An 18364-nucleotide genomic window follows, 5' to 3' on the forward strand; every position below is an offset into this window, starting at 1 on the left:
TACATCCCTGAACAAGATGCAGCAGATAAAGACTTGTTTCATCAGCTGCTTTCCTCTCGCTGATTATGTTTAGTATTGTCTGCAGTGGCAGTCTATATCTCATCATTGATTCTGCAGATGCTGTTCTGAACCGTTTTATCAGTGCAGTATCTTTCAAACGCAGAGTGAAGGCTATGGCATATTATCGGAAAAGAAATAGATTTTGTGTTAGAAGGGACAGCTGCTGTCAACTTCAAACATTTGGTTTTGAAAAGCAAAACGTGTTTTCCCTTGCAGGCAAACCTGTGCGGGGCGGGGGGAAGGGGGGGGGGATGTTGCTTGTGAGGGACGGTTAAGGAAAGTTGGGGTTATGAAGGGTCTCTTGCTCAGCTTTGGCAGCAAACTCGTGTTGTCTGATGCTTCATGAAGATTGCATTGACGTGTCGGCCAGTACACGGGCCATATACCATTGGCTGGCACTTTGTGGTCTGTCTGGTGACAGCACAAGTACCTTGCTAGGGTGACAAATCGGCAGCCTCATGGGCGTATATTAACCGCGAGGTTCATTTACCATAAAGAAGGGACAGCTTCAGCAGGTCGGCTGACTCATAGTAAAAGGTTGTTGCTGAAGGGTATAAAACTACGAGAATGAGGATAAACAAAGAAGGCGTAACCTGCGTCAGCAAGTGCTTGCCATGACGAGGACCTAATAAATGTGTGTGTGTCTGTGTGTGTGTGGGGAGTGAAAAGCAAGACGATTACTGTCAACATGCCAAGAGCTGTAATTGACAATCTTATCTTGTCCCGTCCGACCTAACATTATTGCAGTTTTCGTGTAATTAATATTTCCTCAAATGTGTTTGTTGATTATTCTGTCTATGATGGTGTCACACATAGCTTCACCTCAACGCGTGGCAGCTTGATTTTGGAACTGCAGCAATGATGCAACCTTTTCCTGCCGCCACTTTCTCATACATTTCCCTTTTACGTATGTCTCAGTGGTCTCATATTATTTATTTTCAAAAGTGGATGATAATAATTGTTTGACAGAAAAGACAGCAGCGGAGTAAAGTTACGACCGTACAGCGCGTGTTTGAACAAGCCGCCCCTGCCAGTGGTGTAAAGAGGCAGGGAAGGCGTCTGCTCGGTTATAAACGTCACAACCTGTCGCTTTGCTTGCCACTCGACACCAGCCAATCCTGGGTAGACCTTCTCTGATAAAGGCTTCAGAGGCATTTAAAAACCGGCGTAGGAGATCCGGGAAGTGCAAACTTCAATTTATCTAAGAGACATACTGGAGTCTATTCAGTAGCGGGGGGTAGTTGAGAGTCGCTTACAGTCGTGGCTAATATCGATTACATTCTGTAGGATTTTTTTGTGTTCAAGGCCAAATTATTTTGAAGAGCCAGGAATCATGTCCGCCCGTGGTATAGCGAAGAAGAGACAGAAGAACATAAGTAAGTCTCAGCGAGCCAATGTGTTGTTCCCTGTAGGCCGCCTGCACCGCTACATGAAGGCTGGCCCAGGCACTCGAAAACTGAGGATAGGCATAGGGGCACCTGTTTATGCAGCCGCCGTCATCGAGTATCTCACAGGTATACCCTGCCAGTGTAATGTGTGTTCTGCTTTTGATAAATGTTATTGTAACTTTGGGTAGTGATGGTTGTCAGTCCAAGGATTTGCAGTCATTGGTTATTTCAACAGCCTCTGCCTATTACCTTACAGTATTTATTAATCTCAGGGGTTTCCATCCCTCTCTCTCTCAAGGGAACTGAAAATTTGGCCTTATATTTCAAAAACATTAGCTTTAAGGAAATGCCCTTTGTGATACCTGCTTCATGTTTTGATGTAAAAATGGCTCAGTCCTGAAAGATATGTGATTTGATGTTCAAAGAATGTCATTTACAGTTTTGCGGTGTCCTGCTGTTAAAGTGCTTTGTGGTACATATGTTTCTTTTATCAAGTGTTTTGTGAATGCGCAGATCAGCCTTTTTGAGGTGATGGTTACTCTCCAGTCTTTAGTGATGCATCAGTCCCGTCAAGTCCCCAACTCCTAAAACCCCTCCTAAACATTATGTCATCCCACATTTTCCTTGGTTCACCAGAAGGGACTTTCCCATCCAAGTTAATATCTGTAAGTCGTTTTACCAGTTTCCATGTACAGTTTGCCCTGATAAATATTTTATTTTTTTTATATTGTGGTATAAAAAGGGAAAGACATAATGATATGTAACCTGTTGTCATAAAATATTGAATCACAAGTGCAAATAACTTTAATGAGCACAAAATAATGTGGAATATCAAATGCTGAAGCAAGATGGCAGTCCAGTGCAGAATTAATGAAACCCACAAAAATTGGATGGCCAAGAAAATTTTTGAGATGTGGAAATTATTTGCATAATTGCAGTTTTGAAAATACCTTGGGAAATTTCAAAATAGACCATATCATAGAGTGACAGAATATAAGAGAGTAGTGGAGGAGCGATTGGGTAAATGTGATTTGGAGCAGAGGGGGGATGTGGAAGGTGTGTGCAAGATATTCATAGAAGAAATCTGTGCAGCATGTGAGGTGGTGTGAAGAGAAGCTGAAAGGGGGTGCAAGGAACAGCATGGTGGAATGATGAGGTGAGACAGGCTGTGGTGCAACAGAAAAAAGCATACAGTGATTCAGTGAGAAACGGGCGTGGAGGAAGTTGAGAGATGGAAGAGTTATATGCAGAGAGGAAGAGGGAGGTGAAAAGATTAGTAAGAAAGAGTAAGAAGAGAGTGCATGGGGAATTTAGAAGGAATTTGATTGTAAAGTGGAGGGAATGTATGAAACTGTTTTGGAAAGGGGTAGAGTTAGAAATAAGTCAGAGTGAAAGATAAAAATGGTAAGTTGCTAATGGAGAAGGGAGAAAAATGAACAGATGGTGAAGAACACTTTTAAGAACTGTTGAAATTAGAGAATAAATGTAATGCAAGTCTAAGTGGCTGAGAGAAGGAGGGAGGTGAGAAAATTTGGATAATACCTAGGGGCAGTCCCTGTGGTACGGTAACCTGGATAATACAGTGACCCTGTATCCCAGCTTGGTAGGTGAAATACCTTCCACAGGCTCAGAGGCTTAAGTTGCAGAGGTGAGCACCATGGCTAAGTACTTTTCCTCAAGGCATCTGTCTCTTTACCCATGTCGTTCCCCATTACCTAGTACTGATTCAGCATGTGGGAGTGGCCCAGCTCCATGGAAATGCACCAGCTACAGTATAGTTGCATAGTGACTGCAGTACCGTATATGCTTAAAGCTTACAAAGCCAAGTTTTGAGTAGTTGAAAACTTTGGCCATCTTTGAATAAAGCCAGTCAGAAATTTATCCAAGTCAGAAAGTACCGTATTGTTAACCAAACTTACCAGAGTTTGGAGTTTGTTACTTACATACTGTATATACCTACTCAGCATCAGCTGTATAATTAATACCTACTGGTAACGGTGAAAGTAATCATTCTATAAAAAAGTACTGTAGACTAACATCAGTATTCTTATATTTCAGCTGAAGTGTTGGAGTTAGCGGGAAATGCAGCTCGTGATAACAAGAAATCGAGAATCACACCCAGACATATACTTCTGGCCATAGCTAATGATGAAGAATTACACCAGGTAATAAATGACTGTTATTGTAGATTTGTAGTTTGAAGTGATGTAAAATTTGTATTACAATAGGCCGGACATTGCTTAATGAAGCATTTGATGTATGCTGTTGTCATGGGAGGGAGTTGGAATAAGATTTGTGTAACATGAGTTGATGGTGCCAGTATTAACCCTGTCAAGCACCTGTGACTAACTCTTAACTGGATAAAGACACCTGCCATTAGGTGGAACAGAAAGCTAGTTTTTCCAACCCTGAGAGGGCTAATGGTATCAATATTAACACTCGTATATTACTATAATTACTCTCAGCTGATTAATACTCTCTGGCATGAGCTGGGACAGAAGACTAGTTGTCATCCTTGTCATGAGAGAGTGTGAACAGAAAAGTGGGAGTTGTGTTGATCATGAGAGCCTGAGTAGAGAACTAGGCGTTAGTCTTTATCGTGAAAGTTAGTGTAAACAGAAAACTAGGTGTTAGTTGTCTTGATTGTGAGAGTTAGTGTGAACAGAAAACTAGGCGTTGTACTGATTTGAGAAAGTTGAATGTGTGCTGTCTTTACCCAGCTGCTGCGCCATGTCACCATCGCCTCGGGTGGGGTGCTGCCCAAGATTCATCCAGAACTGCTGGCAAAGAAACGGGGGGGCAAGTTCATCACTGGAGCAAACACCCCTGTCACAGTCCCCTACAAGAAACCCATCGCCACAAAGCCGCCCGCACATAAGAAGGTACTGATTGACCTATTGTGTTTATGGAAGTTTTATGCTGCCCTCCCCTATTTTTAAATATAATTTTTACCAGATTATTCTCTGCCATCTTAAATGTCAGGACCAACTTGCCTAGACCCGGGCTCCTACGCTCCTCATGGGGCGACATAGGATTGGTTGATTGATTTACCTCCTCCCCCCCCAACTCTGGGCATAGTCTTCACAGCCTGGTCCCAAGGCCCAGTAGTCCTCCTACATATCATACACCTCTACATGTCACCACTTTGGCACTAACACCCACCCTCCATACTGAATACTTGCTAAGGCTTTCTCATACAGGACTGGTGTATTGGTATTAGCGGGGGTATTTTGACGACATGTCGGCGGATCTTCTGGTAGATTGGTAAAGTCTGCCTGTTATGAAATTCACGTCCTTAAACTGTTCCCTGCCCCAGCGGGGATTTGAACCTGGGTCTGGTAGGACTGCAGGCCACCTCTCTACCGACTGAGCCACCGCCTCCCCTCTTGATTATACTCGTTTACTCAAACTTGGCCCATTTGTGTAGCCAGGTTTCGACAGATGGGGGACCAAGATGGGGCCAGGCCCTGTTTAGGTGGGACCATTGCTAGATACTGTCCACAAATTAAATAATTCAAATTGGGGGATGGCCTTAACAGGAGTACTTCCAGGCTACCTTATCCTCACACACCTCTCTTACTCTTCCAGACACTCTCTTCTCTTCCTACTGTTTCACCAGTAGGCTATACAGTTTCATCAGTATGCTCTTCCACTCCATTCCTCAATACTCTGTTTCACATAAAATCTGCCTTTGTCAGCATGGCCCTCACTTTCACAAACTTTCTTTGGAACCTAGTCTATGTCATTGCGCATTTACTTTATTCTTATCTCATACTGTAATACAGCATACCCTCATACAGTGTGTTCTCTTAGATGCCAAATGCCAAAATCAATGGTAATGTGGGCGGTTCATCGCCAGCTGGATCCAACACTCTGGCTGCTTCCAACTCGCCAGCACAGGCCAAATCTCCCAGTGCAGCAGCCAGTGTGACTTCAGGTAAGGAAATATAGCTGGTGGCCTCATGAACTTATAGTGATTTATTGTCTCTGCCTTAGAATTATATTTTTGTTCATGATAAGAGAAGAGCTTGTACTGGTATATATTTTCAGTGCTGTGAAAAGAATGTGTATTTCTGTTCATTATTGTCATACCATTTATAATGTGAATCATAATAATCATATAACACTAAGAACACCTGTGTGCCATAACTTAGTGCCCTAATACATATTGATTTCAAGTAGTTATGAATTAGGAAGTATTGTGGGTGGGACATTTCCCATTGAATCATAGATAATTGACCTTTTCTTTCTCACATCTCATTAATCTGTAGACTGCTGTGCCCTTTATGTGTAAAAGATTTCTCCAAGTTGTGTTGTGGTTGCACTGGCTCATAGAGAATTCAGAGAAGTATAAGTGTATCAGTTATTGGGTAAATAAATACCATAGTTTAGTTGCTACGATGTTCTCAAATTATTAATTTATATATTATTATTTTTTTCCAGACACAAATTTAACCCTCTTAGGAACGATGATGTAAATTGCGTCATATTAGAGTTGAACTGAAGAGTAACCGATGACTCAGTTTGTGTTAGGATTGGGTTGAAGAGATATCAGTTAGACAATTTTTGACAAAAATATTCACCAAAAATTAAGTTTTAGCTTGAAGTGCATCAGGCTTTGGTGAGCAATAGGGGGAGGGGTTATTTCAAGGCCATCACTCTCAAATAGTCAGTGTCCTCTTGGCTTTTGGTAGTGTGTGTGGGGGTGTGCGTGCGATTTTTGGCGATATACTGTACTCAAAAACTGTTGGTTGTATCAAAATTCCGAAATCACCGTGAGAAAGGCAGTGAAAATCTGCATTTAGACTTATATATTGCTCTTGCACAGTGCTGGCAAAATTTTACACTAGGAGGTTCGGAAGCTGTTTCCACTCTGGGAATAGTGCATTCTTACTGCATAATGGTCTCTTACTCATCAGTGTTGTGCGTTTTTATTCGCTTATATTATAAACATCACTGAAGATGATAGTATGTCATTTATACCAGTATAACCAATTTCCTGGGCAAATCAAATCAATGGGAATGTTTTCCTTTGTGCATTGTCAGAGGCTGTCTCCATTCTTTCTGATCACGTCACAGAAACTTAGAGAAAACTTACAGTTCCCGAGAGGGTTAATGGTATGAAGTGGAAGGGGGCATACTGAAATGTGGGTGTACATATTTCTAGATAGTTTATCTATAAATAGTACAAAAGCAAAGCGAAGAAAATTCAGTTTTCAACCCAACTTGCTAAATGGTGTTGATAATATTTGATTCCCCCTCCCCCCATTAGGTGCCTCTTCTCCCCTGAAGTTACGAGCAAAAGGAAAGGACATGTCAGCTGCAACCCAACCGGGGAACTTTACAGTTCTTTCTGAGAAAAAACTCTTCCTTGGTCAGAAGGTAAGATACTTTGAGGAAAATTTTACCTTTGCCATTTAAGTTGATGCTAAATACAGGTATTTTCTTTTGCCCATTTTTGTTGGCTCTGACCACATAGATACATATATTTGGACTTTGTTTTGATTGTGTGGAGCAGTTATGCAGGAAGGAAAATAATCCCATTACAGTTTTTACATACCACTGCACTTGACACTTGAGCCTAGTACTATGTATGTGGTACTGTTATTTTGTTCTTCCAGTTACAGTGATATTGTGATCCGCCATCTAGAGCAGAGGTGTCAAACGGGCCACATGTGGCTCTCAAAGAGGAAAAGAGTGGCCCACGATGACTTAAGAAAAAATGAGAAATAACAAATGGAAAATCCCGTAAAATTTGTCATATGATCAAGTGACAAATGAATAAATGAAAATCAAGTGAACAAATGTTACAACATTGTTAGGAGATATTTATAATTTGATTGATAACGATACTATTTGAATAATTTATTGGTGAACAGATATGTCACAAAACTTTTATTTAAATATTATCAATAAACCAGTGCCACTGCAGGATTAGCAGACGTACCGAACTTCTCCGAGCATTTGAATAGGCTTCAGCTTTGCCGTATAATATACTGGCATTTTCATTCAACAAGTTTCCTGTTATATATTGCAAATTTTGAATTTGCCTGCACTTTAAAGTAATGATGTATAGTACAGTGTGTATAGTTCTCTGATCGGATGGAAATCTGGAAACAGTATTTCCTATTTTGGTGAATTTGAACGAAGAGCAAAACATAAACACACTGGTCGAGGCTCTCAGGGATACACAGTTTTGGGTGAGTTGATGCCTTCTTAACCGGTATTATCGTATTGTTTCTACATTTATTTGAGGTCAGTGGTTATTGTAGCTTGTAGTGAATGGGAATAAGAGTTGTTGGAGTAGTCACCAGTTGAAATTGATTATAATGGGTGTTGATAGTCTGTCACAAAATTCATTCATTCATTCATTGCCAGACGCCATGTATCCCAAACGGGGTGGCCAACGGCTTAGAGTTAATTGTTTTACAGGGAGGGGCACTAATCCTCCACAAAATTACATGTAATAAAACCATTTGGTACACTTGGCCGTCAGACGATCAACAGAACTGAAGTGTGGTCCTTGGGAAGGATTGAGTTTGACACCACCGATCTAGAGTCTGTGTAAGGTCAGGTTTTTCTTGAGTATGTTGTTACTGTCTGACATTTTCCATGCTCACTGTTTTCTATCATCTGTGTTTAGAACTTCATCACTTGAGTGCTGGGTATGCCAGATGGAAAATTATACAACAGGAATGACATACATAGAAGGCAAGTTAGTGCAGTGTTGTGTTAGGCTGTAGTAGGACAATTTCAGCACAAATCATCAGACTGTTTGCTCTTCCAGCTGGGAATCTGTTTTGTGATCATTCAGTCATTGATATTTGTACTTTCTTTCCTGACCATCACTTTGTTAAATATTTATGTATTGTGTGAATGCCTGGAATTATGTATAACATGTCGATGAATTATGGCTTCCATCATCGTAATCCCACTTAAAACGTTAGGTACTTATGGATATTTTGCTTATAAATAATTTCTGTTCCTATCTGCAGCTGACAGTTATTCAGTCAGACATTTCAACTGTACAAGCTGATGCAGTAGTTCACCCCACCAATGCCAACTTAGACTTTCTTGGGGAGGTTGGACAAGCATTGAGCAAGGCTGGTGGGAAGGCTCTGGTGGATGAGGTTCGGGACCTGGCCTCTTGTAATGGCGCTCTTCCCTCCTGTGATGGTAAGAGAAACCGAATGGCATTTTTCTGTGTAGCGTAAGGAGTGTGGTTCAGCATTGGTGTTGAAGGCGAGGTATGTGATGTCCCCATAGTTTTTCTGGCCTTGTGTATGAATATGATGCCTGGTGGTCTGCAGGGTTAAGGTGCTCCAACTGGGTGGGACCTATTACAGTTTGCTACATCCAAGGGTTAGGGTTTATCACTCACATAAAAGCAGGCTTCCTCAGACAGCTTTAGTTTTACGTTTAGTTTCAACTCGTTTTATTCATACTGTAATTTTATAGTTCTTTTATATTTAGTTTTGACTTGTTTGATTCATACTGTAATTTTATAGTGTGTCCTTGATGTAGTGTGTGAACTTTAATGTTAGATGACTTTTAATTTGTGTTATACGTACCGTGTATAACCGTATACATTTTAGCTATCCTTGTTCAGCTTTTACTCCTGTTGTATGGTGGCAGTGACATCTGTTGTTACTCTGCTGTGGTTATGTTAGTGCAATCAGTCAGTCAGTACTCACATAATGCCACTCAGGGGCAAGTGAGGCTGATCACGCACCTTAAATGTCAAGACTCAGTAGGGTAGCCTTGGGCTTGAGCTTCAGTACTCCTGATGGGGAGAAAAGAATTGAATAATATATAGATAACAATTATGAATATGGATGGGATCATAAGAGAAAGTGTGGAAGGAGGGAGTGAAGGTGATAATGAGTGGTGAGAGATGGAATACCATATCTCATATCTAGTGTATGTCTGGTGTATGGAGGTGATGCTGTGCTGTTTGCTCATAACACATGAGTCTGCAGACTACTTCTGATTTGTGTGAAATTCTGTGTGGGGTGAGGTTTTAAAGTTAATGTAGGTGGTAGGATATAGCAGGGAGAATGAATGTTACAGTATGGTTTTTAGTGAAAAAATTGAAAACTGCTGGCCAGAGAAGTGTGAATTTGTAAAATATTTATTATTACTCCATATTTTAATAATACACTCACAGTCCTTAACCCTCAAACATCGAGCTATTTATACCACGTGCCATGGCGTGCCCTTTCTCCCTGCACAGGAATTGCTCCGAAAATAGACTGTAATCAAACCTTTATATCTCAGAAACTATAGCAGTTAGGGAAACAAATTAAGGACCCTATTACTCGCCAACTCTTCTTCTCGTGAATGAAAGTATCCCCAGGTCTGTAGGTCAATGCGTTGATGAATAAGGACGTGGTGAAGAGGATTAATTTGTAGCGCAAGAGGTAGGATGTAGTCATGCTTGTGCCTGCGGCCCCGACTATGGCTTTGCTCCCAGCATGATAACTTCCCCATTACTAGGTAAACTAGACACAGTAGCATCCAAGGCACACCCCCTGTGGCACTATCACTGAGCCCTTTCCAAGTATCCTTGGAAAGAGGCTTGGCAGGGGTGGATGAGGCAAAAGTCCACGTCAGGCAGGAACGGAATTGAACGAAAAGGTTAACCGCAGAAGACAGCAAATTTTTCAGAGCACCCATTCCCAGAACCACAATTAGGGTCCAATTTTTCAACTCCCTCAGATTGTAATTTTTCTCTTACAGATTTCAAGAACTTGAATTTACCCACCTGAATATGTATATCTCATGTTCGTATGTCCAATGGTTACCGTACTAGTGACTGTCAAAAATAAAAAGCCTACCCTTGAGTCTGCCAGACATAACCATGCAGACATAACTGTAAAAAATATAATATATATTGCTAGGCATAAAACAAGGTGAAATAATGATCATGAAAGGAAAATAAAGTTTATAGTGGTGTGTAGCAAGGGAAAACCCCATGTGCCTGGAAACAAAGAGAAAGGATGAAGGTGGAGGGAGTGTGGTGGTGGATGGAGGGAGGAAGGGAGATGCTGGGGGTGAGGAGGAAGAGAGGAAGTATGCTTGCTACACACACCTGCTACTTTATCCAGGGCCATGATGAGGAGAGGGCCCAGTGGGGCAGACGTGGGCGGAGAGATCCCAGGGGGGGGTCACCCCCCTCCTCTAGAGTCCCAGTCCAGCCATACCCCACCAGATACTGTAGTTCCCATTGGCTTGGTCCCATATACATCATAAAAAAGGCAGTGCTACTTACAGCCACTTTTTGGTAGGCTCTGTAACATTGACAGACATAGGACTTTATGCTACATCTTCCGAAACTTTTGTTCGGCAGACATAGGTCTTTGTGGGTTAAGAAAACATCATCTTACACCAGGCAGAGTCAGAGAGGCAACTGAGGTGTGGTTGGCTCGGCTGGCTGGACTCTCTCCCTAGCCTTCGGTGACAAGTTAAAGTGGTGGCCACTTCAAACAATGGTGCAAAACACTTGTGGCTGTTGCCGTCACCTGGCATCCCAAGTCCACAAACTTTGTGTCGGATATAACTGTCACCGGCGCATAGGGGTTAAGTATTGCACTGTCCTGGCTTAGAGTAATTTTCATTGGAATTTGTGATTGCATAAAAAAGAATATTCCTGGAATGGACTTTGACGATCCGTTAACGTATCTCTGTTGAAGCTGCTGTATGTTGTGTTCATGTAATGATGTTTAACCTAACAGTTTGTTTTTCAACAACGCATTCTGCTTATGTAACAGGAATCATCTTTGTGTCAGTGCAGAATAATAGTGTAGAATTTAGTCAGATAGCACAATAGGATATATCTATACAGACATGGTTACATTTATGTGTATTCCTTACTCTCTTTAGTGTTGTAGCCCCAGCATCTTTTGAATGTGAACTCAGTGGAGTGCAGGCTGAAGTTTCCCCTCTCGTGTAGTCCGTTATCCACCTTTCTGTTGATAGGGAAGAAGTTGAGGGACAATTTATAAGCAGACAATAGGCTGCCCAATGATGTGGTATCAGTGTCACCACATCCAGGCATCCCATTTCAGCTTCTGTTTACTGTACTTTCTTTAACCTTGATTGTGTTCAGATGCATCATTGAGATGCATTGTAGTTAACCGCTGTAATTAGTGTTTTAAATAGAGTGACTATTATTACAGTGGCGGTGTGCAATGGATGCAACCTGCCAGCCAGATGGGTGATCCATGTCAATGGCCCAACTAACGGGGAGGTGGACGCATTTGACAAGCTGGAGCGTTGTGTTAAGAACTGCTTGGTGGTGGCCGACACACGCAACTTTAAATCTCTTGCACTGCCATCCATTGGGAGTGGAAAGTAAGTTACTCAGTGCATAAGGAAATGAGTGGTTGGATAACTTAACCCCTTCAGTCCAGTGGTGTATTTTTAAATTTGATCATTGCATTTTCTAGACCATTTTATTTAGCTTGATACTTTGAACTGGAGGAGTGAAATGTGGCATTCAGTAACCCTTTCACTACTAGAGGCACTTCTAAAGTTTAATTGAACTGTGTGGTGATAGCATGGTTAAAATGAGAAGTATAGTACAGTATGTAAAGGAACTGAAGGTGTTAAAGGAATAGAGTGGTTGCTCTGCTGTAGAAATCAGGAGCCTACTGTTACATTAAAGTGATTAGCTGGATACCCTATGAAATGTCGAAGTGTTTGTTTTTAAATGTGAAGAATAATGATCTCAAGTACAAAGCAACTGACTGATAAGTAGGATGGGCATATATTTATAAGCATATTATGAATAATTGACAGTAAAAGTGAATTGACTATACATACAGAGTTAAAAAATAAATGATGCAGAGGTTATTGACTGTGATTAGTAAAAATCAGTTTTAGCTCTTTGAAGTATGGACAAGTTGAACACAGTATATTATAGGTGGGAGCAGTCATCATAACAGCAGTTGATGTAGTGCAACTTTCAAGTGACTCTTACCTTGTATTATATTATAGGTGGGAGCACTCATCATAACATCAATTGATGTATTGCACTTTCAAGTGACTCTACCCTGAGTGACAAGGCTTTTGTGTGATGTTAGAGTGAATGGAGAGAGACTGGAATTGGTGAGAGAGTTTAAATACCTGGGTACAGTGATAGAAAAGGGAGGAAAATGTGCAAAAGAAATGGAAAGTAGAATGACACAAAAAAGTAAAGCAGCTGGTGCTGTGATGGCCTTGATAAGGAACAGAAGCTTGAGTGTTGCAGCTGCACGAGGCTTACATGGAGTGTTAGTGCCAACGATAACTTATGGCTGTGAGACTATGATGTGGCATGAAAACGAAAAGTCAAGAGTGAGAGCAGTGGAAATGGGACTGCTGAAGAATGTATATGGAGTACAGAGGGTGGATACAATATGAAATAATGTGGTTAGTGAAAGATGTGGAGCAAGGAAGTCTGTGGACACCAGAATGGAAGAGAGTGTACTGAGATTGTGTGATCATGTGGAGAGAATGAATAACAATAGAGTGGTGAAAAGGGTATATCTGAGTGAATTTGAAGAAGGGAGGAGGTGAGGTAGGCCAAGGAAAAGGTGGAGGGATATGGTGGATGAGTGTGTGAGGAAGAGAGGTATGGATGTCAGTGAGGCTAGGGGACCGACAAGAGATTGAGCTGGCTGGATGAATGTTGTGAAAATAAGTGCATGATCAGGGATTTGGTACCCATTTTTAATGTGACAGCATCCGAATGGACTCTATTGGATAAGTTTATGTGAAGCTACAGAACGTGGTGAATGTTTTTGGTGTATCAGATAGAGCCAGGATTCTGGGGGCTTGAATGATGAGTGAATGGAGGTGTGGCCCATTGGATTGGGCTAACTAGGGCTGTCTGGATATTTGCTACTCCTCACCCTGTCCTAGGGTCGGAAAAGATGTCCGGATGATGATGATATGCCGTGTGGTACACTTGGAATGTAATTAACTGAAATGCAAAAGTGAAACAGTCCAAATAGATAATAGTGCAAGAGCAGTGCAAACTTCCCCGATGAGAATCAGAGGCAGACTGACCGTGTTTACCTTCGGCCGGCTACCAGCCCCGGGCCCCTGAATGTCGGGAGCAACGTTGCCAAGTGTATTTTCCCACAAAATACCCACAAAAGATAAGATATCCACAAAAGATCTCACATGGAGATAAAATTCCCCAAAAAAAATTCTCAGAAATTTACTGGCTGAAATGTCTTCTCACAAAAATTCCCACAAAAGGCCAATTCTCCCACAAATTTGTAGGAAATTCCCTCATAGTGGCAAGGCTTGGTCTGAGTTCAATGTACGGAAATTCTGCTTTCTGCAGGGTCAACTTGCTGAGGTTTTACTGTACTGTCATATTGCACCACCCTGCTTGAGTACTTGTACTGCCACCTTCCTTATTAGTTCCCTGAGAATATCAAATAAATTTTCTCCATCTTATCTGTCCATCAATCTCCAGTCTCAATATTTTTTGTGTTGTGTTGGTTGTTCAGAGCTTAAATCCATTTAAAAGCCTTTTGGTCAGATCCTGTTAATGGTACACTGTCATCTTATAGTGTGCTTCACTCTTAAATGGTTTTAATCTTAAACTTTTCTTCTTTTCAGGGCTGGTTTCCCAAAGCAACAGGCAGCACAGACCATCATCAAATGCATCTGCAATTACTTTGTTAATGTGATGTCATCATCTCTCAAGCAAATATATTTTGTGCTATATGACATGGAGAGCATTGGAGCCTACACTGCAGAGCTGGCCAAGCTTGACTCTTAAAACATACAGGTGAATATGATAGTTGCTGAATAGGATTTGTGGACTTTTTTACAGATATCATGTTGTTGTTATTACTCTGCCCCAGTCTGTCAGGCTGAGCAGATGACCACAAGCAAGCAGCTGCCTGTATGTGGCAAACAGCACCTCACCATGGCTGTAACAGGGTCCTTTCACATGGCAAGGTGCAGGGAAAATGGAGGAAACATAGCCTCCAAGAGGATGAGCTGTGTATAGGAGATATGTATTTCTTGGTGTAGTGAGGGTCGTTGGATTAACTCGCAATTGATGGATGGTCTGAAGTGTGTAAGAGTGGATATTTATGCCTGTTTGGTGGAGTCATGATTCTGGGGGCTTGAATGGGAGTGTAGCCCATTTCGTTGGGCAGATTTTTGGATACTTTTTCCTCTTCCATCCTTATGTGGAAAAAGAGGTTTGGATGATGATCATGCTAATTTAAATACCATAGTTATTTGATAGAATTTGTAAGGTTCCCTAGATATATTTTGTGTTTGAGTAGTGATATCAGAGAGTTAATGGATACATGAGGAAGGTGGTGACTGGAGAGACAAAAGGTAACTCAGAATAAGATATGCAGGATTCTAGAGAAGAGCTTGGACGGGTGGCACTGACAAGGAGCCTATACATGGTGATGCTGTGCACCCTGGGTGAAGCAGCTGCGGCGTTCAACCAGGTGCCAGACCTCCATAGATTTCCCTGCGCCTTACTGTGGGGAGGACCTGGTCTAGCCCAGGTGAGCTGCAGTATACTACATGGGAATGCTGGATCCAAGCATGGTATATGTGCTGTACTGTGCCTGTAGGACTGTCCCATGGATGCAGTTGCGTACCTGAGGTTGACAGCTCAACTTGGCCAGACAGGCTGGGGTTAAGCAACAGCACCAAGAACATCAACTAGAACAGGTGGTGTATTCAAGAGAGGGATAACTTATGTTGCTCAGAGAATAATTATATCATTGCTGGAAAAAACTGGCTGTGTAAATATGTATGTGAATTTCCCTCTCAGAATAATAAACAGGGTGAATGGGAAAGATGTAAAATGGCGTACCCCCATACGTTGGATAAACGTTTAAAACAATATTGTTATACATAATCCATGCCTTCAGGTGGTGGCACTAATATAACTCTGTGGTGGAGCTGACTAGTTATACAAACGTCCTTCATCTCCCTCCTTCTCCTCCTAAAGGGAGAATGGTGGGCTGCAGGTGTGGGGAACCTTCACCCTGTAGTCCACAAGGGTCACATTCATCATCATCATCATCATCATCATCATCATCATCATCCAGACCCTTTTTCCTACCTAAGGATTAATTCATATTCTTTTTTTTTTTTATATACTTACAGGTGTGTAGGTGGTGTTTGCTGAGTCTAGATTTCTTCAAGCCTCAAAAGTTACAGTACAAGCAGTTTTCTGGTAGAGCCTGTGGGACACGTGGTACTCAAAATTGGTTTGGCATAATAGTGTACCATAACTGAACAGTGTGGTGATGAGGATTTGATTTGGGCATTTAATTACAGTACATGTAAAGCTGTGACATTCAGTCCGTTCGTGTGAAGGGCATCTGAGTACGGTTGATAATACGGCACCCATAAGTCTATAGTTTATATCCCCTTCAAGCTGAGGATGTATTTTTCATATACATCTTGCCATCTCCAAACTGTTCTAATAACCATAAGAGAGAGATTTTAAACTGAAGGAGTTGGACGTAGCCTTCATAGAGGAGATTGTGGGGAGTTTGTTTGAGGATTGTGTGTGTGTCTGTGTGTGTGTACATAGAATATATTTGGGAGAAATAAGAATATTATCATCATCATCATCATCATCATTATCCAGACCTCCTTTCCCACCCTAGGGCAGAGTGACGAGTAGCAGCGTCCAGACAGCCAGTGTTTGCCTAGTTCAATGGGCCATGCTTCCATTCACTCATCATTCAAGCCCTTGAAATCCTGGCTCCATCAGATAAATAAACTACTGAAATATATAATTGAATTCAAGGGATTGATGTCATTTACCTGGGACTGTATTTTTTGTTATATTCTTGCCATCTCGGGTATGATAGAATTTAGTAAGGATTTGTAATAATGTGAAGGGCATTATAATGTATGGAAAAAGGGAGCAGAATAGTATATTAGTAAAAGAGAAGGAAGAGGAAAATGTCTGAAAGAGTGAAAGAGACGTTTCAGGGGATAAGGCAGGCTGGAGTCATTTATATCATGGACATCACTTGTTTGAAGGTTCCCAGGAAGGAGGAAGGCGTCAGATGATGATGGTGATGATGATATTTGTCCCTCGTGAAAGAAAAATATTCCCCAAGCTGGATCAAATACATCTGGAGATTGCCGCATAAACTGAAAATTCATCACCAGATTCAACAGGTTATAAGTACGTGGTGTATACAGGTACTGTGTGTCCCAATTGTACAAGCTTCCCTTTGTTCCTCAGCTACTTAATTATTTTTTACTTGAGTGAAGGGTAATTGCCAGCGCTGGATTGAAAATACGAGGATGCTGTATCACTAGGCTACGTGTTGATGGTGATGTACCAATCAGTTGACCTCCCCCCCCCCTTTTTATTTATTTATTTATTTTTGTCATCATCATCTAATCCAGTGTTGCCTCATGAGGAGTATAGGAGCCCGTGGCTAGGCAAGTTGATCGATCCTGACATTTAAGATTAGAGTGATTAGCCTCACTCATCCCTGCGTGGCATTATTTGGGCAATAAACCCCAACCACTCCTTGGATGTAAACCTGCCCAGGTTCAGTCTGATTGGAGCACCTTAATTACCCACTAAACCACCTGGTGTCATAATTCTGTTATATGGTTACCATCCAGCAGTGGTGGGTACTGCAAATGAAAATTCAGTTCCACAACGCAAATCTTCAAACTCAGAAAATTTCCTTCTGCAACTGCGGACTCACAAAATTCTCGAAATTCGCAGTCACGCAGATGCAAAAATGCAGATACAAACCATTATTATATCAAATTATAGTAAAACTAAAATATATATTTCAGTTATCATTTTTATTTGTATATTAGACTGATTTTTACTTCAGACCAAGGGTAAATCCTTCATTGTTGTATATAAATGAATTAAATTATTACACTTCACAGCTCACACTTGATAAATTAACACACCAGTCCACCTCTATTCCTTGGCTCTAACCTCCTCAGTCCTCTCTCCTTAGTCACAGTCAGACTTCTCCAGCAACTGAGACAGCTCCACCATACAGTATATCTATCTATCTGTCTATATTGATACTACATGGGGAAAGGTGGTTGTCTAGTAAGAAAAATGATAAGATTGTGTTCAATTTAATTTTGTATGTTTCATGTTATTCTGTTATTTATGTACCTAATGATTTTTGTTAAGATTGAAATACTGTACTCAGATTTGTTGTATGCTGATGATGCAGTACTACTTGCAAATACCAGACAAGAACTTGGTAGACCAGTGCAGAGTTTTGCTGATGTCTGTGAGTCTCGTGCCTTGAGAGTAAACGTAGAAAATAGTAAAGTGATGGTTCTTGAGAGAGAAGGTGACCCAGTGTGATGTTAGAGTGAATGGAGAGAAAGTGGAATTGGTGAGAGAGTTTAAATACATGGGTACAGTGATAGAAAAGGGAGGAAAATGTGCAAAAGAAGTGGAAAGTAGAGTGACACAAGAAAGTAAAGTAGCTGGTGTTATGAAGGCCTTGATAAGGAACAGAGGCTTGAGTGTTGCAGCTGCATGAGGCTTACATGTAGGAGTGTTAGTGCCAACAATAACATATGGCTGTGAGACTATGGTGTGGCATGAAAATGAAAAGTCAGGGGTGAGAGCAGTGGAGATGGGACTGCTGAGGAATGTATGTGGAGTACAGAGAGTGGATAGGATATGAAATAATGTGATTCGTGAAGGATGAGGAGCAAGGAAGTCTGTAGACACCAGAATGGAAGAGAGTATACTGAGATGGTATGGTCATGTGGAGAGAATGGATAACAATAGAGTGGTGAAAAAAGTATATTTGAGCGAATTTGAAGGAGGGAAGAAGCGAGGTAGGCCAAGGAGAAGGTGGAGGAATATGGTGGGTGGGTGTGTGAGGAAGAGAGGTATGAAAGTCAGTGAAGCTAGGGGACTG

The 18364-nt window shown here is 41.4% G+C and overlaps 1 protein-coding gene across 1 annotated transcript; it reads left to right on the forward strand.

Moving 5' to 3' along the window:
• The first annotated feature begins 1297 nt into the window (after nucleotides 1-1297).
• LOC145396469 (core histone macro-H2A.1-like) lies at nucleotides 1298-16758 on the forward strand. The gene is made up of 9 exons (XM_080269843.1): nucleotides 1298-1574; nucleotides 3507-3613; nucleotides 4169-4330; nucleotides 5262-5385; nucleotides 6721-6830; nucleotides 8444-8624; nucleotides 11627-11801; nucleotides 14064-14235; nucleotides 15588-16758. Exons 1-8 carry the CDS (start codon nucleotides 1394-1396, stop codon nucleotides 14224-14226), a joined length of 1203 nt encoding a protein of 400 aa, XP_080125969.1. The 5' UTR covers nucleotides 1298-1393; the 3' UTR covers nucleotides 14227-14235; nucleotides 15588-16758.
• The last annotated feature ends 1606 nt before the right edge of the window (nucleotides 16759-18364 follow it).

This window comes from Coenobita brevimanus, chromosome 38 (genome assembly GCF_032717465.1).
Source record: "Coenobita brevimanus isolate Jiangsu-jjx chromosome 38, ASM3271746v2, whole genome shotgun sequence".
NCBI classification, from domain to species: Eukaryota; Metazoa; Arthropoda; class Malacostraca; order Decapoda; family Coenobitidae; genus Coenobita; species Coenobita brevimanus.